This window comes from Musca vetustissima, unplaced genomic scaffold (genome assembly GCF_032173495.1).
Source record: "Musca vetustissima isolate MV318-11 ecotype Yass unplaced genomic scaffold, APGP_CSIRO_Mvet_v1 utg16282, whole genome shotgun sequence".
NCBI classification, from domain to species: domain Eukaryota; kingdom Metazoa; phylum Arthropoda; class Insecta; order Diptera; family Muscidae; genus Musca; species Musca vetustissima.
In genome coordinates this window covers 151,852-173,368 of record NW_026875941.1, presented here as the reverse complement: position 1 = coordinate 173,368, position 21,517 = coordinate 151,852, and the positions used below count along the sequence as shown (strand labels likewise).

Sequence of the window (21,517 nt, the reverse complement as noted above, 5' to 3'; positions counted from 1 at the left end):
GAGTCCCTATATATCTTTCGATTTGCACGAAATTTGGCATAACGTACTGAATTGAGCCTAGAGTGATGTCTGCCAAGTTTTGAGAAAATCGGTTCAGATTTAGATATACCTCCCATATATAGTTTCGTCCGATTTCATGTAAATGGTGCCCAAAGTCCCAATATATCTTTCGATTTGCACGAAATTTGGCATAATGTACTGAAATGAGCCTAGAGAGATGTCTGCCTTGTTTCGTGAAAATCAGTCCAGATTTAGATATAGCTCCCATATATAGTTTCGTTCGATTTCATGTAAATGATGCACCAAAGTCCACATATATCTTGCGATTTGCACGAAATTTGGCATAACATACTGAATTGAGTCTAGAATGATGTCTGCCAAGTTTCGTAAAAATCGGTCAAGATTTATATATAGCTCCCATATATAGTTTCGTCCGATTTCATATAAATGGTGCACCAAAGTCCCTATATAACCTTTGATTTGCACGAAATTTGGCATAACGTACTAAAATGAGGCTAGAGAGATGTCTGCCAAGTTTCGAGAAAATCGGTCCAAATTTCTATATAGCTCCCATATATAGTTTCGTCCGATTTCATGTAAATGGTGCACCAAAGTCGCTATATATCTTTCGATTTGCACGAAATTTGGCATAACGTACTGAATTGAGCCTAGAGTGATGTATGCCTTGTTTCGTGAAAATCGGTCCAGATTTAGATATAGCTCCCTTTTATTATAGATTGATTTTAAGTAATTGACGCACAAAGGAACCAATAGGCTGATTGGAATAAAACGTTCTGAAATTACTATAACCTAACCTCTGACATGTTTGTTTGAAATCGCTTAATATTTGGATAGAGCTTCCATATATATTTTCGCCCGATTTCAAGTAAACTGGGCATCAAACTCCTCATGTAGTCAGATTGACATCAAATTTTGCACAACTTACAAAACTGAGCATATAATTACGTAGTTGCGTTTTCTAGAAGTACAGGCATAGCCCAACGGATGACCTATTTATATTTGTTTGAAGTCGATTTACATACTTTATGGATAGATCAACGTAGATTCACATTTAGATAAATATCACATATTTTATTTCATCCAATTTCATGTTAATAGTCCTGTTTAATATACCCATAGTGGTGAAGGGTATCATATAGTCGGACCCGTCCGACTTTACTACTTTCCTTACTGGTTTAACTTGGTTTTTGGTAAAAAATCGGCGATTTTCCAAAAATATTTTTTCAAAGGTCCGCCATTTTGTTAATTTTAGAGCAAAGTCAATAATCCTAGTTCATACGAGAGCCAGACATGTACTCTTCGTAACACCGTTGGAATTTTCGGATTCCGATGTTCCAGTGAGGAGTTATCATGCCCGCCATCAAAAATAAGGACTTATCTTTAAGACGAGCCATACACACACCAATCTGAAATTTATGAAAAATTGAATGTCAATCATCGAGCAAAATATGTATAAGATCTATATATAAATGGACGTATTTGAGCAACCGTGGCATCCACCATTTGGTATGCTACAACACGCTATCCAAAATTGATCTCGACACAAAATCCAATACACTTTGTTCTAGCTTCGATTTGGTGGGTTGTGTACTAATTCGTCCTAAGCGGACAAACTTTAGTTACTTGATACATCATTTTAATGAAGTCGGATGAACATATATGTGGAAGCTATATCTAAACCTGAAACGTCTTCAATCCAATATGCTATACAATACTTCATATAAAGCGAACAGACATAGGCTCGTGCAAATTGAACAGTTGCACCATTTGCGTACATCAATCAAGACCTAAATGTATACGCTGTGAAAATTTTGTCTCAATCGGCCCAATATTGGATGTTTGGTTCTCCATTTACATAAAATCGGACAAAACTACGCTATGCCAAATTTCGTACAAATCGAAGGATATATAGGGACATTGGTGCACCTTTACATTAAATCGGACGAAAATATTTATGGGACCTATATCTAAATCTGAAGCGATTATCACGAAACTTGACACGTGTCATTCTAAATTTAGTTCAATATGCTGTGCGAAATTTCGTGCAAATCGAAAGATATATAGGAACTTTGGTTACCATTTACCTTAAATCGGACAAATATATATACGGGAGCTTTATTTATATCTGAACCGATTTCCGAATTTCAATAGTGTTCGTCCATGGGCCTAATAAATGAGCAGTGCCAAATTTCATCCAAATCGAATGATAAATGTGACCTGAACTTTGTTTACAGTTTAACATAAAAAGACGGGCGGACATGCATAAATTGACTTAGTAAGTGATTCTATGCATATTCTCAAAAGGAACCCTGGGTCTATCTCAATAAGAATGTTTTTGCTCTTCAATAGTTCGGAATTCCAATTACAAACCGTATATTTCCAAATGTTTTGGAGATATTTGCAGTCCTTTTTAGGTTACCTTAACCCTTTGTGGCCCAATGTTGCCCACAGGCAACAAAATGTTTTAGAGCATTTAATTTTAATATACTGCTAGTAGATATATATTCTTTAGATTGCATACGTCAAGGCCTGATTATGGACGACACATATCACAAGAAAAATCTAAAAAATTCAAATTTTTGGTAAAGTTATGAGCTTTTTAATATGAAGAAGAGGTCAAAAATGTGTACAGTACTAATTTGTGTATACAGTCCAAATTATTTAAATCGCTTCGTATTTGAAATATACGAACTCTGCCGTCAGAATTATTTTTGATTCTTGTAAAACAGAATATAGAGAATAATTTAAAATTATTTTTTCGTCGATTTTGCATTTGGTTTTCTTGATATTGGGCTTTTATTTTTCAGAAAGAATGTACTGTATCTCCCGAATGCAAGGATGTAGCGATGTCAAAATTTGTCCATATCCTATCTAGGATAGTTGCATTAAATCTGTCAACAGAAAATTGTTCTATGATTACGGAAAAAAATTCTGGGCTCAAAGGGTTAAAATGCCGATAAACGTGTCTTCTATTTTTAGCTTCTCTATCATAACCTTTTGGAATTTCTCTTGGAATATCTAAAAAAATGAAATTTGTCGCACAGTGTTATCGGTACCGTCTTTTTTAATTCAGACCAACTCTTCCTTCGTTTCAGTTCTTATTATACACTCTGCCTTATGTCTATAGAGAGAGTTGTGATGTTCGGCTTATAATTGTGATCGACTCGAAAAACCACACAAAAATTAAGTCTTCGGTCCACTTCATCCCAAAATTATTATGTGATCTTCACCGAAAATTATAGGTGTTGTCCTTGACCATAACTGGAAACTTATGGAAATTTTCAAAGCGATCAGCGCTTTATTTCTGCCATTAAGTGTTGTAATAGGTTACTTAATAATATCTGCATACGTAAGCACCTGCAAATATTTAAGTGTAACTGTCACATCCGAGTAGATCAATCCTCTTGGATATGCTATCAACTTCTCAGGTCTATGTCCAGGAGTAAATATACATGCCAGAGAATATACATTTTGTCATTTTTCACACAAAAGTCAGGGTTTATTTGGCCCGCTAAATATTAACCGATCTTTATCAAAATATACATGATTATTCTTTGACCCGATCCCTTTCTCCATGTTCGGGCATAATTACGGCCTCTGGAACGACCAGAAAAATGACGAAAATTAAGAATTTGGTCCATTCACACCCTAAATATTAACCAACTTTTCAAAAAACAATAGGGTTCATCATCCCACATTCAAAATTTTGTGAAGATTGGTACAAACTCTTGGGGCTTCACAAAGATATAATACCCTGACAACATAGCTGAGTAGGGTATAATGATAGGGTATAGTTTCGTTCAACTCAAACATTTCATTCGCCTGATATTGTATTTATATCAGAGCTCCGAAATGCTCGCTCGAATTTGAGTAAAGAGTGAAACTCACTCGAATTCGAGCGGGAGTACTCTTGCGAGTAGAAAAAGTAAATAGAGTATACTCTATTTTTCTCTGCCACTCAAATAAGAGCGCAAGTGCTTCGCTCGTTTTCGAGTGGGAGTGAAATACGCTCGAAATCGAGCAGATTACACTCTTGCCGAGTACTCTTTTATTTTTATTTATTTTTTTGTTGTGATACCGTTGTTTTACTTGATGTTGTTTGTGTGCATTGTTTGTTTGTTTTGTGATGTTTGGTTTGCTGTACTGCTGGGAAAGCATGCATCAACAAGCTCGTTCTCTGCGTTCACTTTATGTAAGTCTGAAATAGTGACAGCAAGACGAACCAGCCTCCAAATTGAAACCCTCGACAATATTTTGATACTAAAATTAAATAATGAACCACTTATGCATTGATGGGTTTTCTTTCAAACCAGCGCTTTTAATATTTTTGGAGAATTCTTTTCCACATTTTTTAATGAATACCATTTTAAAAATGTGTATGGAGGTGTTTATGCTTTTAAAAAAATATTGAATTAATTAAATCACACGGTTGAATTCATTTTATAAATATGAAACAAAAAACATATAAAATTCTTATATGGTATAAGATTTTTATTTGTATTTCACATTTTCAGTAAACAAAATAATCGATTTCCCCACAGCACACAAAAGATCAACATCAAAAAATGTTTGCTACTACACACACACACAAATAACTAAACAACCAAATTTATTTGTCCACTCGATTTCACTCTTAGAGTGAACTCATACTCTATTTCGAACATTTTGACTCTCACTCTTTTTCTTCATCAAGGAGTACTCGCGAGCACTCCCAAACAAAATAAAAGAGTGGAGAGTATACTCCCTAAAAAACTCGTACTCTTTACTTACTCCCACTCGGGAGTATTTTTCACTCGCGAGTAAAATCGAGCAAATCGGAGCTCTGATTTATATACATATATTGAAAATGTTGACCCTTTGTGGGCAGGTACCAGAAGGAGTAAATAAATGGGTCCCATTTTCCTATTTGATATAGGCTTGGTAAAGATAGTATGTTGTACAAAGTTTGGTTCAAATCGGATAGTCCGTTTTCATGATATTATAAAAAAAAATAATTTGTTGGCCTTACTTTGACCATTTTATGGGGGAGTTACTAGAACGAGTTTATCGATATTCCCCATCTTCGGACTTGAATTAATTTTATAATAATTAATTTATTGAATAATTTTGACCCTTTTGTGGGGGAGTTACCAGAAGGAGTAACTCCCCATCTTCGGACTTGAACTAAGTTTGGATGAAATATTTAGATGTACAAAGTCTGGATAAAATCAATTATTCTCTTCCGAGGTTATCGTGCGCACCAGCCGGCCAGATAGACATTTGCGAATCGCCAAACATCCTATGAAACGTACCAATGTCTGTGCAAAATTTCAAAGTTCTCTCATAAACATTGCTAATTTACCTTAACTGTTGCTTTGAACAGGAAATAAATATATTTAAAAATTAAATAGAAAATGGGCATTGTCGTAGAGGTATATTTTATGTACTGTTTTTTAACCCGTCCTTCCTATTTAAGTGAATATAAGGAACTTACTACCAATGGTTTATTCAATTAAATTCATTTATTATTTTTAACATCTCTACCATAACAATTTATTTTATATGTAGATGTGTGATAATATAAAAACAATAATTAATTGATATGTTAACTGCTTTTTAATGTGTTAACCTATTATGAATGATAAAAATATAAAAACGGATTAAATATGAATAAGTTGTCTCTCTTTAAGAGAAACACACATTTCTTCTCTTTCCGCTAATAAATTGATTATGTATTTACATTGTAACTTTTGGGAATGGCAGATGACAGCTCCGAAACAGAGTTAAAATAAGCCATGTATTTTTGTTTTTGTATTTATTTATAATAATTGTATACGAAAATAATTTATAAACAGTGGCGGCATATACTCACTCACATGACAGTTCAGAAACCAAGTTTTTACAAAATGTAAAACAAAACAAGTAAAAAAACATCGTTTAATTCGGCAGGCAAAACTTTACATACATATCACTCTGCTTCGTGGAGTGCTCATTCAAAACACCTCGATATTGGATTTACATCTTTAACTCATAAACAGACTCAATTATTTTTGATGTTTTCTAAAGGCGGAAATATGCACTGTGATGCTTTAATAGAAAAAAGATTTCATAGAAACCTTTTGATTTTTTCTTTGTGATTGCTTTTATATAAAAAACGGGTCTCATAGAGTCATTGTAATTATTTTCTATAGCAAAAGTTTTTCTATAGAAAATATGTTTGGTCTTGCAATTTTCATTTCATAAGAAGAAGGGCCTCATTGCGACTTTTTAAATAGAATAGTATCACATTTAAGGGTAGCCTCTCTACAACAGCACCTCACTAATTTCGGTCTTTTGGCAAATTGGTTATACTTTAATTTTTTGAATTATTAATATGGGTCGAAGATTAAGGTTAGTCCCCATATAACGGCACCGAAGTCTTCCGGTTTTTTTGTATACATTTCACCACACTGTAGTACAGGGTATTATGTCTTTGTGCATATGTTTGTAACAGGTAAAGGGAATCGAGATAGACCCAAGGTTCCTATTGAGAATATGCATAGAATCACTTTCTGAGTAGATTTATAGATGTCCATCTGTCCGTCCATGTATTTTTGTGAGCAACGTACAGGTCGCATTTGTTACGCGATTTTGATGAAATTTGCCACAGGTCACTTATATGACCCAAGGACGAACCCTATATAAATTTTGTCCGATAGAGACAATATTTTTCACAGCATACTGACTTAAGTCCTGATTTGGGTATGTGAAGTTTTGTTGGAATCGATTCAGATATAGCTTCCATATATATTTTCGTGCGATTTTGTTGTGAATGGAGCTCCATACTGCCAATATTTGACCGATTGGTACAAAATTTTGCACAGCGTACTGAATTAAGTCCTCATTGACGTATATGAAGTTTTTTTTTGGAATCGCCTCATATTTAGATATAGCTCCCATATAGAGTTTCGTCCGTTTTTTGTAAATGTTGCATCAAACTCCTAATATTGGTCCGATAGAGACAATATTTTGCACAGCGTACTGAATTAGGCCCAGATTAATGTATGCTTTGTTGGAATTGGTTTTGATGTAGCTCCCATATATAGTTTTGTCCGATTTTATGTAAGTGGAGCACTATACTGTCAATATTTTTTTTGAGACAACATTTTGTACAGCGTACTGAATTAGGTTCTGATTGTCATATGCTATGATTCACGAAATTTAACAGGGGTATGGTATTTATTTTAGAATACGTTTTGTAAATTGGAAATCGGTTCAGATTTAAATATAGCTTACGTACATACTTTAGTCCCATTTTATGTTAATGATACTCCATAGATCGTGTTCTATTTACACGATATTTTGTTGTTGAAATCAGTTCAGATGTAGATATAGCTCCCAAATGTACATGTTTTTGTATGTTTGCTGTACATGAAGTCGCTGTTTGCTGTATTGGATTGAAGTCGTTTCAGGTTTATATATAGCTTCCATATATAGTAAAAGTAAACGAGATAGACCTATAGTTACTTTTGAAACTATGCATAGAATCACTTTCTTAGTCGATGTATGAATATCCGGCACTCCGTCAGTATGTTGATCTAAAATTGTAAACAGAGTACAGGAACCATTTGATGGTGGGTAAGTGTTGCCATTTCCTTGCCTCAGTACAGTTGCGTCCGATGTCGACAACTCTGGGGAGAAAAGAAAACTTATGTTGTTGTGACATATTATAAAGGTTCTTGAACGGGAAACTGTGTTTGCATAAAACAGTTGGTAATTTATGTGATTTCATCCAGAGCTCTTGGTTTTGACAGTCCAACGTTCCTGTATTAACCCGATGTGTGTATTACCTTTAATTATTTTTTCCATCAGTGCCAGAGTTGTAGTTTCACTCTGATGAAGGTTTACCTGCATGACCACTGGCAATGGTACTCCAGTAAATGATATTCTTGGGAGTCGGTTGTCTTCACCTCGGCTCCCTCTAGATACCTTGTTTGAAAGAGTCCAATGTTCCTGTGTTAAACCGATGTGTATATTACCCTTAATTATTCTTTCCATCAGAGCCAGAGTTGCAGTTTCACTCTGATGGAGGTTTACCTGAATGACCATTGGAAATTGTCCTCCAGTAAAGATCCTCTTGGAAGTCGATTATCTTTTCCCCATCTCCCTCACTCTTGTTGATGGGTGTTTTTCCCTCGCTAATCTTGTGGCATACTCCTCTCCTTTCCAATAATGAAGGCAACTGCGTTGGACACGTGGTGCTTCTTGCCCCTAGTCTTGATCAGACTTGTCAATATTGATCTATCTAGGCCCATCACAGGTATAGTTCCATCTTTGGAAGAATTCCCATTTTATCACCAGCAGTATCCTGTATTGTATACCAAAGACTTCGAGCATTCGTTCCGTCGTGAATTCACTGCTCCAACCTCTAACGAGTACCGTTGCCTTTTGTAATTGAGGAAGTTCCCTTTTCCTCAACAAATATAGAGTAGGCTATGCCTTCTCTTACTATCAGTCAATAGAAAGCATCCTTTTCCTTTTTTTGGGATTTTGACGTTCGTCAGCTCTTGCGGAGTCCTAATACTCTCCGCTACTTCAGAGGAAGTCAAAGGACCCTCAGGTTTATTCCTCTGAGTATTGGATTGCTGATTAAAAGGGGGAAACACATACCAGGATTCAGGCCAGTTAAGTTTGTTTTCTATGCCAATTTTTTAGCTTTCCTGATGCACTGCTTTGTGACTCCTGGTAACCTTCACATAAGATGGCGGGTCCTTACCATTCATTTTGGAGCAACCGGAATTCACGGAAGATTCGGATGCAGGGTTCGTCTTATTGATATTTGAGTAGGCTATGCCTTCTTTAATATCACCCAATGGATCGTCAGGTTTAAACGAGGATTCCGGCTTGGTCCCTTTAGTTGGCTTTCTGTGTCAATTTACAAAGGAATATAAGAGTCAAATTTGATTTTGGACGGCGTTCTCATTTATTATTTTACTTAATATGCCAAAGCCCTCATAAACGTTACCCCTTAATTTTGTTCCTCCAATTCATTCTAGATATTTTTCGCTTTTTTGCCCAAGATAATTGCTTTTTCTTCGTAGTGAACTTGGTAATGCCCTCGATCACTTCCTCAACGATCTTATCAGACTCTACGCTCCTTCGGCTTTCTAGGACGGTTGTGTCCTCATTTTCAGACTCAATATTTAACTTAAAGTTCAATCCTGCCTCAGAGGTGGGGTGTAGATTGCTCTTCCCCTGTAATCCTCAAACTCAGATCAATGTTTGTTCATTGGCTGCGTACTCAAAATTTAAGTTAGAGTTCAATCCTTTTTCACAGATTGGATATAGATTGCTCTTCCTCTATGGTCCTCAAGCTGTGATCCATTTTTGCTCATTGGCTGCATGCCTTTGGCGGAACCTTCGACTACAGATGCCAAGACTACCACATCTGTAGGAGATGTTTGCTTACGATAGTAAGATGATGGTAGGGCGTGACTCGTGAGTGGATCAACGACACCCGCCGGTACTGAGGTATTTAGGATCTCAATTGTAACCATTGTAGGTTTCGACAAAATCGGTTCAGATATAGTTTGAGATTTTCGAGAGTTTTACATACCCTTCACCACACTGTGGTACAGGGTATTATGTCTTTGTGTATATGTTTGTAACAGGCGAAAAGAATCGAGATAGACCCATGGTTCCTTTTGAGAATATGCATAGAATCACTTTCTGAATCGATTTACGCATGTCCGTCCATGTATTTTTGTGAAAAAAGTAAAGGTCGCATTTATGATCCGATTTGGATGAAATTTGGCACAGTTCACTTTTTTGGCCCTATTGAAATTAGAGAAAAACGTTTCAGATTTAGATGTAGCTCCAATATATATATATAGTTTCGCCCGATTTGATGTGAATGATACACCAAACCCCTCAATATTTGTCCGATTCGGACAAAATTTTACATAGAGTACGCAATTAGGTCCACACTGATGTCTGCGAAGTTTTGTTAAAATCAGTTCAGATTTATATATATCTTCCCTATATAGTTTCGTCCGATTTTGCGTGAATGATACACCAAACTCCCAATATTTGTCCGATTGAGCAATGATATAGGTATTATACATATATATTTTCGTTCGATTTTATGTAAATGGTGCGCCGAAGGGCCTATGTTTTTCGATTTACACGAAATTTGGCAGAGGGTATTACATTGAATTTAGAGTGATAACAAAAAAAAAAAAAAATGTTACGGTAGCTGAATTGCGTCCATGTGTTTATACATATATAGCTCCCATACATAATTTTACTCGATTTCATAAAAATGGTAGACCAAAGAATTCTTGTCTGCTCGTTTGACGTGCAAGTTTTTCATTGATTTCAGAATGGTATGTGTATGGGATTTTTCCAATTGGTTCAAATATGTATCTAGATAGCACATTTGATTTCACCCGATTCCATCTCAATGGTCCTCCAAAGATTCTATGTCTGTTTTATCTACAGGATATTGTAGATATTAATAACTCTTGTATGTGCCCAAAGTGGTGAAGTGTATCATATAGTCGGCCCTATCCGACTTTTGAATTTTCCTTAGTGGGTTCCTTCATAAAGAACAATCTAAAATTTGAGAACAATTCATTTCGTACCAGTAATTAATTGTGACTAAAAAATGATGCCGCTTGTTAGCTGTCGAGCAAATTATTCATCGTCTTTATTTGCAATTTTAATTTTCAAATTAAATTTGGTAGTAATGTAATTTCGCAGATAGAAAACTATCTGTGAATGAGTGTCATAAAAACAATCCAGTCCTTCCAGTTGTTTATTTTCCCCATAATTGAGAATGTCCCAATTTTTTTAGTGTGAATGACTTAGTTATGTGGTTGATAGAGAATTTTAATTGTGGATTTTCCTTAAGCAAAAAAAAAAAAAAAAAACTTGAATCCGGCGTTTTAATGTAACAACAAAAATATGATGTTCTCATTTGAGATTTTTTGGAGACCCATTGGATTCTCCCTTTCGGTCGATCGCGCTCCCGATGTCTCTCTTTCTCTCTGAATTCTTGACATTCACTGTAGCAAGGGCCGGCCAGACTCCCAAAACAACTAGAAAGCAACCGAGCCAGCCAGTCAGCATCATTTTATATACGATTTTATATTAAAGATCCCATCGATGATGAATCTCAGCTTAGTATAATTTTAAAACTCGTGTGTTGAGGATCGTTGGCTTGTCTTAACGCATGGTGTTTGTCTGACTGGAGAACAACGAAAAAAAAATAATTTTTATTTTTTTGTTTTTGTATTTCTTTGTTTCAATATGAAATATTCTACCGCGCTGGCTTTAATCGCTGGCATTCTGGCAGCGTTTTGTATTCAGTGCTCTGTGGCTAAAGCAAGTGAGTGTTTTGTTTGTTTTTATTTTCGTTAAACAAAGTTTCGTCGTGCGTTTATCTCTACAAAAAAACATGGCTAGCAATGATGACCCTTCGGGTTACGGGGCTACCGAAAATTGTGAGATTAGAATATAGAGACACACACACAAAAAGAACTGATAATGAATAATCATTTGAAATAAAAAAAAAAAATAAAAAAGTAATAATAAAAAAGGAAATTTGAAAAAAAAAAATAAAAACAAAACAAATGTTTCAAAGTGATTATTAAGTCAATATTTAAACGTGTTGAATTTGATTTTACACACAGTGGTACACAAACATGAATAAAGAAAAAAAAAAATGAAATGAATAATTTAAAATATGACTTGAGAGTTTATGAACCGAAATTCGAAATGAAAAAAAACAATGCAAAAAAAAAAAAAAAAAAAAAAACAAAAATAATAAATAAATTCCAAACAAGTATTTTGTGAAATTGTTTATGGATTTTAATTTCTTTTATTTGTTTTAACAATTACTTATAGTTCAGAAAATTATAACCACACATATCCGCACTATTTTTTGTTTACATAAAAATTATATATTGACTTAAATTGTATGAAATTTGATTTATTGGAATTGTGACTCATACACACACATTTGAGAGTAAGACACCAAAACTTTATTGAATAATGTATAATGGGTCTGGTAGTTGTCGGTATTTTTATTAGAAAAAAATTGGTGTTAATTAGGGCTGTGGGTCTTCCCCGGTTTTTTTTTTCTTTTGTATTTCCGGTATAAGGAGTTAATTTTTTTAATTTCTCTGAAGTTTACCCGAGTTAGAATTCGAAAAAAGTACATAACAATATTCCCCTATTGGGGAATTATCTCTCGCCCCCACTATTTTTAAAAGTTAAAAAAAAGACAAGTAGACATTTAATTTTGTAATTTTTTGCAGGAAAAATTCCCTGAAAATATGAAATGATTTGGTTAGAGGTTCGTTATTGTTTTAATAATACGTCATGATTTTAATATACTAATCTAATGGAATTTCATAAAAAAAATGATAAACAAATGAAAAACTAGGAAGGAAAGTTCAAAAGTTGGGTACATACATGAAATGCTCATATGTATAATATCCTTTAGATAGAATAGACATATCATCTTTGGAGGACCATTGAAATGGAATCTGACGAAATTAACTACGTGAAGTACATAGATATTTGAACTAAATTAAAACAACCCATACACATACCAATCTGAAATTAATGAAAAATTTAATGTCAATCATCGAGCAAAATATGTATAAGATTTAAATATAAATGGACGTATTTGAGCAACTGTGGCATCCACCATTTGCTATGCTGCAACATTCTGTGCTATCCAAAATTTATCTCGACACAAAATCAAATACACGTTATTCTATATTCGATTTGGTACGTTGTGCACTAATATGTCCTAAGCGGACAAACTTTAGTTACTTGGTACATCATTTTGATGAAATCGGATGAAAATATATGTGGAAGCTATATTTAAACGTGAAACGTCTTCAATCCAATACGCTATGCAAAATTTCATGTAAAGCGAACAGACATAGGGTCCTCCATTTGCATAAAATCGGACAAAAATACATGAGGGAGATATATCTGCATCTTAACCGATTTCAACAACAAAATATCACGCAAATAGAACAGGATTTATGGTGCACCATTTACATAAAATGGTGTAGGGGATGATAGATACCAAGCAACGGCTCTGAGTGGCTTTAACATGGCGAAGTCCAGGCTTATCTTGGTCCCTCTTTTATCTCAATTGTGGATTAAATAGTGAGCTAATATGTGCCGCGAGTTCACCTATAAGAACTATAAAAAAATGAGATGAGGCATCGGGTTAGTTGCCCACTCTCCGAAAACCCAACCTACTATGAAAAAGCAAAGAAAAAGAAAGCCAAACCCCCCCCTAATGTTGGCGACCCCCGCAAACGTATAAAGGACCACGATCTGCACATGAAATGTGTGCACGTTGTACAGAACAGGCGCAGTGTTCGCTTTGGCGGATGTACTCAAGAAGTACAAAGCCGATATTATTGCAAAATTATGTCTCGATCGGAAAAATATTGGCAGTATGGTGCTCCATTTACATAAAATCGGAGAAAAATATGTATTGAAGCTAATCTTAATCTGAACCGATTTCAACAAAACTTCACGGACGTTAAACTGCAGTAATTTCAATATGAATGCCAACATGTACTAACTTCAATAAGCTGCAAAATGTTGCCTCAATCGGACAAACATTAACATTATGGTGCACCATTTATATAAAATCGGAGGAAACTATATATGGGAAATATATCTACATCTGAACCAATTCCAACAAAACTTCGCATACATAAATTTGAACCTTATTAATTTTTGTGCCAATCGGCCTAAATTTGACTCTTCGGAGTTCCTTACTTACTTATGTGGCTTGTTACAGAACGGTTATTCCATATGCCGAGCTTAAAAAAGATTTCCAAGCGCGTCGGTCTTGTGCGCAAGTCTTGTGTGCAAGTCCACCAATTTGGAAGACCTCGTTCCAAGATATTGTTTTCTACTTGGTCTTTCCATCTAATTCGTGGCCTTCCCCTTCTACGGGAACCGTCAGTAGGCTCATTTTTATATGCCTTTTGAGGCCACCGTTGTCGCTGCAGCTCAATACGACTGACTATGTCGATGTCCGCGTATAAATTGTAAAGCTCGTGTTCATTCGACGCCGATATTCGCCATCAACGCAGATCGGCCCATAGATATTTCTTAGAATTTTTCTCTCAAACACCCCAAAAGCTGCCTCATCTGCTTGCGCAAGTACCCATGCGTCTGATCCATATAATAGCACGGGTAGTATCAGCGTCTTGTAAAGTGTGAGTTTGGTCTGGCGAGAGGTGGCCTTGCTTACTTAGACCATAGTAGCATCTGTTGGCCATCAAAATCCTTCTCCGAATTTCAAAACTGATGTCATTCGTTTTATTTATGGCGGTACCAAGGTATACAAAATCTTTAACTACCTCGAAGCTGTAGTTCTCAAGTTCCACAGTTGGTCCGAGTCTACTGGACGTCTTGCGCGTTGATACCATCAGCTTGGTCTTCTCGCCGTTTACTGTCAGACCCACTTTGACAGGCTCCTTTTCAATTTGTTCAAAGGTGACTGTTACCGCTCGCAATGTTCGACCATTATATCGATGTCATCGGCGTAGGCGAGTAACATGTGTTGTTTGGTGTACAGAATGCCATTTGTGTTCACCTTTGCGTCTCGTATGACCTTTTACAGCAGGATGTTAAAAAGATCACACGACAAACTGTCACATTGTCTGAATCCTCGTTCGGTATTGAAGGGCTCCGATAGGTCCTTTCCTACTTTAACTGCTGATCTTGTGCCACTTAAAGTTATCCTGCATAGCCGTATTAATTTTGCAGGAATACCAAACGCAGACATGGCTTTAAACACCTCTGAACGGATGGGGCTGTCGAATGCGGCTTTATAGGCTACAAATAGGTGGAATGTGTCGATGTGTTTTTCGTGGGTTTTTTCAGGAATTCAAATAGTTCATCGGAATTTCTAATTTCATAGTCGAGCAATAAGTTATCGTTACTCGACAAGCAAGTTACCTATCTATACTTATCGGTAACTTGCGACATTGTTTCCTATGAAAAGTTTTATTCTTTTGGCAGGATTTAACTGCATTTATCCATTAAACTGGTTGCAATTGATCATACCCCCCATAAAAAAGTCCTCTTTCTTTCCGTAACAAATCAGTTTTCTATTCTGTAAATGTTATTTAATTTTTCACTCAAACAATTAGAATTTCTGCCCCCACACTTAAATACTGCATGCATTAAAATCCACTTCCCTTCAAATCCTTAAAACCATTAATAAAAAATGTCAAAACATATATTTTGCAGATGAACAATGCATGACCCCCGATCGAGCCAATGGTCTATGTCGTAATCTTGTAGAATGTCCCCAGCTGTTGCAAATGTTAAGAAATACCAATAGATCACCACAAGAAACTCAATATTTGCAACAAAGTATGTGCGATCAAGTCGGTTCCATGGTTTATGTAAGTTCCAAATGTATCTCCCTCCCCCCAAAAATGGGACATTTTCATTACCTTTCGAAATGGAATTTCATTAAATTATGAAACAAAATTGCCCTTTAGACCATAAATCAAAAAATTTCTTTAGTAATTGAAGGTTGATGAACATGAAGTTTTGTTTATTTCCCCCCACTTCAAAAGTAGTTTTAAATTCATTCACAGGTATGTTGTAAATTGGAAAGTGCGGTAAGTGCTCGATCATCTTCGAATCTCTTGCCCACCACACGTGACTGTGGAAAATCCTTTGATAATCGTATCTATGGTGGTAATGTTACCCGAATCGATGAATATCCTTGGTTGGCCTTGATTGAGTACACAAAACGTATGTTTTTAGGAAACAATATATTTATAACTAAATATGGCCTTTGTCTGGATGGATTTGTATGTGTATGTCCTCCCCCTTAAAGTGTTGCATGAATTGATTGATAGTTGATTATGATTATGACTTAAAAAAATCGTATCATGGATTTTAGCTTACGTCTCATATTTTCGATTTAACTAAGGACATGTTATCTAAAAAGTAACCGGCAATAGCCGCAAATTCATACATTTTTGGGGTTTACCAGAAAAGAATTCATCACATCATCTTTCAAAATCTTGATATATCATGAATTTGGTCTTCTGGGTTCTTCATATACTCGCCAAGGGCTTTCCATCTCCATTATGTATTGTTTTTCACCCCTGACCATGAGCTTCATTTTGCCGCATAACTTATTTATCCCTACAATGGTGTTTTTGCTTCGTTATTGATGCATGATCCGAACCATTTTGTGATTTGAACTCAAACTCGTGAAATGTTTGGAAGGGGAAGTTTAAGCCATCGATAAAAACACAAGAAGAAATTGCTGACGTAAAGGAAGTAGAATAAAGCGTGTCTACGAATCGCGAAAAAGGAAAAATTATTTAAACCAGTAATGAACAATAGTTGAGTCGTTTATTTTGAAAGTGGTTTAAGTCCATTTTAGGTTTTAATACAAATCTGACTTTTCTAGAAAAGTTTACAAAATATATTACATTGTAAATTCTACCATGTTTAAGGGCACAAAGCTATAATCGAAATTAATACCACTTAACAATATTTTTTGGTGGGTAAAAACAACTTTTCAGGACATTTTCGATATCGGATTCTTTAGTCGCATTTTACAATCGAATTGCTGTAATTTGGCATTATTGAAAGATGCGAATGATGGTGCTAAGCACGTTTCCCAAACGAAGTGTTTACAATTTGACATTTCGGGTTATTGGTGGGAAATAAATTATTCCTTTATTAAGATTTATTTGACGAGAGTACAGGAGTAGACAGGTCAGTCAGTTCTCCAGTTTAAATCTCGCAACATTGCAGTTAGAGCTATTGTGCACGTACATTACTATTATTCCTAGAATGTTTGATATTGAAAATGGGATATATCGATCCACTTTTCAGGCTACAACCCATATATTCCGTACCCCACAATATTCGGTATTTTGAAGCTTTTGCGTACGTTTTTATACCACACTGTGGTACAGGGTATTATGTCTTTGTCCATATGTTTGTAATAGGCAATAGGAAACCAGATAGACAAATGGTTCCTTTTGAGTATAAGCATAGAATCACTTTCTGAGTCGATTTATGCATGTCCGTCCGTCTGTCCATGTTAAATTGTAAACAAAGTACAGGTCGCATTTATGATCCGAATTGGATGAAATTTGCCACAGCTCATTTATTTGGCCCAAGGAGGAATCCCATGGAAATTGGAAAAAATGGTTTCAGATTTAGATAAGTCTAGAATGATGTGTGTTAAGTTTCGTGAAAATCGGTTCAGATTTGGATAAAGCTCCCATATATATTTTCGTCCGATTTAATGTAAATGGTGTACCAAAGTCCCTATATATCTTTCGATTTGCACGAAACTTCGCATAGAGTAATGAATTATGTCTAGTGTAATGTGTGTTAAGTTTCGTGAAAATCGGTTCCGATTTAGATATAGCTCCCATATATATTTCAATCCGATTTTATGTAAATGGTGCACCAAAGTCCCTATATATCATTCTATTTATACGAAGTTTTACACAGCGTATTTAATTAAGTCTATAATGATGGGTGTTAAGTTTCTTGAAAATCGGTTCCGATTTAGATATAGCTCCCATAAATATTTTCGTCCGACTTAATGTAAATGGTGTACCAAAGTCCTTATATATCTTTCGATTTGCACAAAATTTCGCCAGTGTACTGAATTGAGCCTAGAATGATGTGTGTTAAGTTTTGTGAAAATCGGTTCAGATTTAGATATAGCTCCCATATATATTAATTTTGTCCGATTTTATGTAAATGGTGAACCAAATACGAAATGTTAGGTCGATTGGCACAAAAGTTTGCACAACGTACTGAGTTGGTGTAGTCCAACGAGTGTAAAGTTTTATTGGAATCGGTTCAGATTTAGAGTAAATCATGCACCAAGGACCCAAAATATGGTCCATATGCACAAAACGTGCTAAAATTAGTATAAACTAACCTGTGACAAGTTTCGTTAAAATCAGTTTAGATATATCTTCTATTAATATTTTCGTCCGATTTTATGTAAATGGTGGCCCAAACTCCTCATTTTTGTTATATTGACGCGAAATTTTGCACAACGTACAAAATTAATAGAAATGCAGACTTAGCCCATATATTTGACCGACTTCATGTTTATTGGGTTTCAAATAATCGACGAGTGTCCGATTGAGACTTGCTTCAAATCGATTTACGTAATTATGTCTCATTCTCTATCTATCCAAACGAAGACTTTAGTATAGGGTACAGAATGACATGTTTATGGATTGATCTAAGTCGGTTCACATATTACATTTTAGTTCATCCAATTTTATGTCAATGGTCCTTCGATAGATTTGACACTTACTAAAAAACCAAAAAAAAAAAAAAAAAATCCAAAAAATGTACCCCAAATATTGGTTATCATGATCATGTTTGCGTCCAATGGGAAACTAAAAAAAGCAAGCGAAAAAGGGGTTAACTTCGGTCGGGCCGAACTTGGGATACCCTTCACCATATACTTGATGCTTGAAATTAAAATATGGGGAACATACAACAACCAAATACCGAAAATGGGTAGGTATCACAATATGGGAATAGGCCTAGCTGGGACCGAAGTTTTTTACTTCGATATCCCCCGATGGTAGAATGATTAAAAAAGATGGCTAAAACGTCTTAGAATTCCATATTTCGAGTACAGAATATATAAACTACTATGGTGGAATGCGACTGCATGGGAATAAACCCAAAACGCGGAAAAAATCAGATAATTATTTTTAATATAAAAAGGGGGTTATATGGGGACTACCCCAAAAAGGGAGCGAATATTAATAATTTTTGGTAGGGAGATTTTTTACTATATACGACTACAAAATACCAAATTACAGGGAATTCGGTTGAAAAACGCGCTCATGAACCCCAAAATACCAAAAATTGGGGGTACCCTTATATGGGGGCTATCCGAAAAAAATGAATCTACATTCATAATTAGAGGGTACCGTTATATGGGGGCTACCAGAAAAAGTGGACCTATATTTATAATTTTTTGTGGAGAAATTTGATACCCAATAAGAACCCAATGTACCAAATTTCAGATAATTCGCTTGAAAAACGCGCTCAAGAACCCCAAAATACCGAAAATTGGGGGTATCCTTATATGGGGGTAATCCGAAAAAGTTTACATATATTCATAATTTTTTGTGGATAGTTTTGGTGCCTATTAAAAACTTAAAATATTAAATTACAGCCAATGCTGTGGACAAATATGATCAAATCCCCCAAAATACTGAATATTAGGGAGTACCGTTATATGGGGTCTACCAGAAAAAGTGGACTTATATTTATAATTTTTTTGTGGAGAAATTTGGTACCTAATAAGAACATAATGTAGCAACTTTCACAGAATTCGGTTTAAAGACGTGCTCAAGAACCCCAATATACCAAAAATTGGGGGTACCCTTATATGGGAGCTATGCCTAAACGTGGACCGATATATCCCATCTTCGAACTTGACCTGTCTGCAGAAGAAAGACAATTCTATGCAAAATTGCAGCACCCTATCTCAATTCCTTCAGAAGATAGCGTGAATACAACAGACGGACGGACATGGCTAAATCGTCTTACAATTTCACCCTGATCAAGAATATATATCGTTAGGTAAAATGCAAAAAGGCGTAAGTAACAAAAAATTGACTTTTTGAAGGAATATTGTGAATGTCAATAAACTACATGTGTTGACAAAGTTTTACAAGTCTGCGGTCAAAAAAGAAGCTTCTATTAACAAAAAACAAAAAGATGTAACTACAAGTGGGTTTATTTGATAAATGCAAAAATGCGTAACTAAAAAAAATTCAAATTTTTACTTAATTGTTATGACTGCCATTAAACTAAATAACTAAATTTGTTAAAAAATTATAGTCTATTATTCGTCATATGAAATATCACCCTGCCGGGCATACTTTTTCATTTCACATGACATGTTTATAGTTTACATTCAAAACAGTTTTTTGCTTCTCCTACATAATTATTTTTTGTTAGTTACGCCTTTTTGCATTTTAGCTAACGATATACTTAATAGGGTCGGAAATAAATATTTCGATGAGTTACAAACGGAATGACAAAATTAATATACCCTCCATACTATGGTGGAGGGTATAAAAATACTAAGGGCTACTGATAAATGTGGGTCAATATTTAATCCAAAATCCCATATTACAGACACTTCGGCCAAAATGCCGAATATTGTGGATGATTATTTGGCGATGGACTGATTATTCCATACCGTCAGACATCAAAAATTTTAATTTTTGAGCTATATCAGACTTCATGTTGTGTAAAAAAATAAGATGTCAAAATCAGCAATGCACGATATATTGCTTAAAAAGCGTTGACATTAAATGCTTTATGTACTATCACACATAAAGGAATGTATGCATGAAATAAAAAAAAACCCTTATTACATAAATTCCAGGCGAAGGTCACATGCATGCCCCATAAACTTACTCCAAATATTGTAAATATCAACCAAAATTTTCAGCTGGTAACATAAAGAATTTCTTCTGTGGTGGATCATTGATTAATAAGCGATATATCCTCACCGCTGCTCATTGCGTTACCGGTCGAGCGCTGCAAACCAATGTTCCCACGGGTGTACGTCTGGGGGAATGGGATCGTTCCACAACACGGGACTGCGAGCGTTTGGCCAATAATCAATTAGATTGTGCCGACCCTCATATCGACGTTGGCATTGAAGACCTCATTCCACATCCTCAATATAATGAAAATTCGGCAAATCGTCTATACGATATCGCTTTGATACGTCTAAATCGTGACATTGAATATACGAATTTCGTAAGTCCCGTTTGTTTACCAATGGCACAGGAGATGCGTACGAAAACTTTTAATGCAATGACAATGGATGTGAGTGGGTTTGGTGCAACCGAGACGGGTACAAGTAGTAATTTGAAATTGAAAGCTACCATTGAAGCGTGGACTGATGCCGAATGTCGTCAGAAATATGCAATGCGAAGAATTAATTTAGAAAATTCACAAATGTGTGCTGGTGGTGTTGCTGGCATTGATTCGTGTACTGGTGATTCAGGTGGTCCATTGGTGGTGCGTCAACGTCTAGATAATCGTGATGTTTATGTTCAAGCGGGTATTGTATCGTTTGGTCCACGACAATGTGCTACCGCCGGTTGGCCTGGTGTCTATACACGTGTGGGGGCCTATGCTGATTGGATTTTACAAAATATGAAACCTTAAAGATGTAAAGATAGGTTTTTGATGATAATAAAATTTAATTTTTTTCGGAAGAATAATATTTTACTGCGAATTTTTAATTTAAGATACCTACATTTTACATAAATGCCCAGGTCTGGAAATACCCACGAACTCAATAGGTTATGAAAAATTATTTTCAAGCCTCTGATATGCTTTGGAAAAATATTTTTACAGAATCCAAGCCCCTGATATGTCCTGGAAACATATTTTTAAAAAATCCACCAGGTCTTGGAAAACTATTCCGTGAAAA

The 21,517-nt window shown here is 35.4% G+C and overlaps 1 protein-coding gene across 1 annotated transcript; it reads left to right on the top strand.

The window, feature by feature from the left end:
* Positions 1-11,266: 11,266 nt before the first annotated feature.
* Positions 11,267-21,265, top strand: LOC133338475 (serine protease easter-like). The gene is made up of 4 exons (XM_061546645.1): positions 11,267-11,368; positions 15,280-15,437; positions 15,636-15,795; positions 20,522-21,265. Exons 1-4 carry the CDS (start codon positions 11,290-11,292, stop codon positions 21,247-21,249), a joined length of 1,125 nt encoding a protein of 374 aa, XP_061402629.1. The 5' UTR covers positions 11,267-11,289; the 3' UTR covers positions 21,250-21,265.
* Positions 21,266-21,517: the final 252 nt, after the last annotated feature.

Excerpts from the sequence above, each read along its gene's own strand:
- LOC133338475 (XM_061546645.1), top strand. The coding sequence starts at position 11,290 with ATGAAATATTCTACCGCGCTGGCTTTAATCGCTGGCATTCTGGCAGCG. Across the intron at positions 11,369-15,279 it reads GTGCTCTGTGGCTAAAGCAA|ATGAACAATGCATGACCCCC; the intron begins GTGAGTGTTTTG and ends TATATTTTGCAG. Across the intron at positions 15,438-15,635 it reads AAGTCGGTTCCATGGTTTAT|GTATGTTGTAAATTGGAAAG; the intron begins GTAAGTTCCAAA and ends ATTCATTCACAG.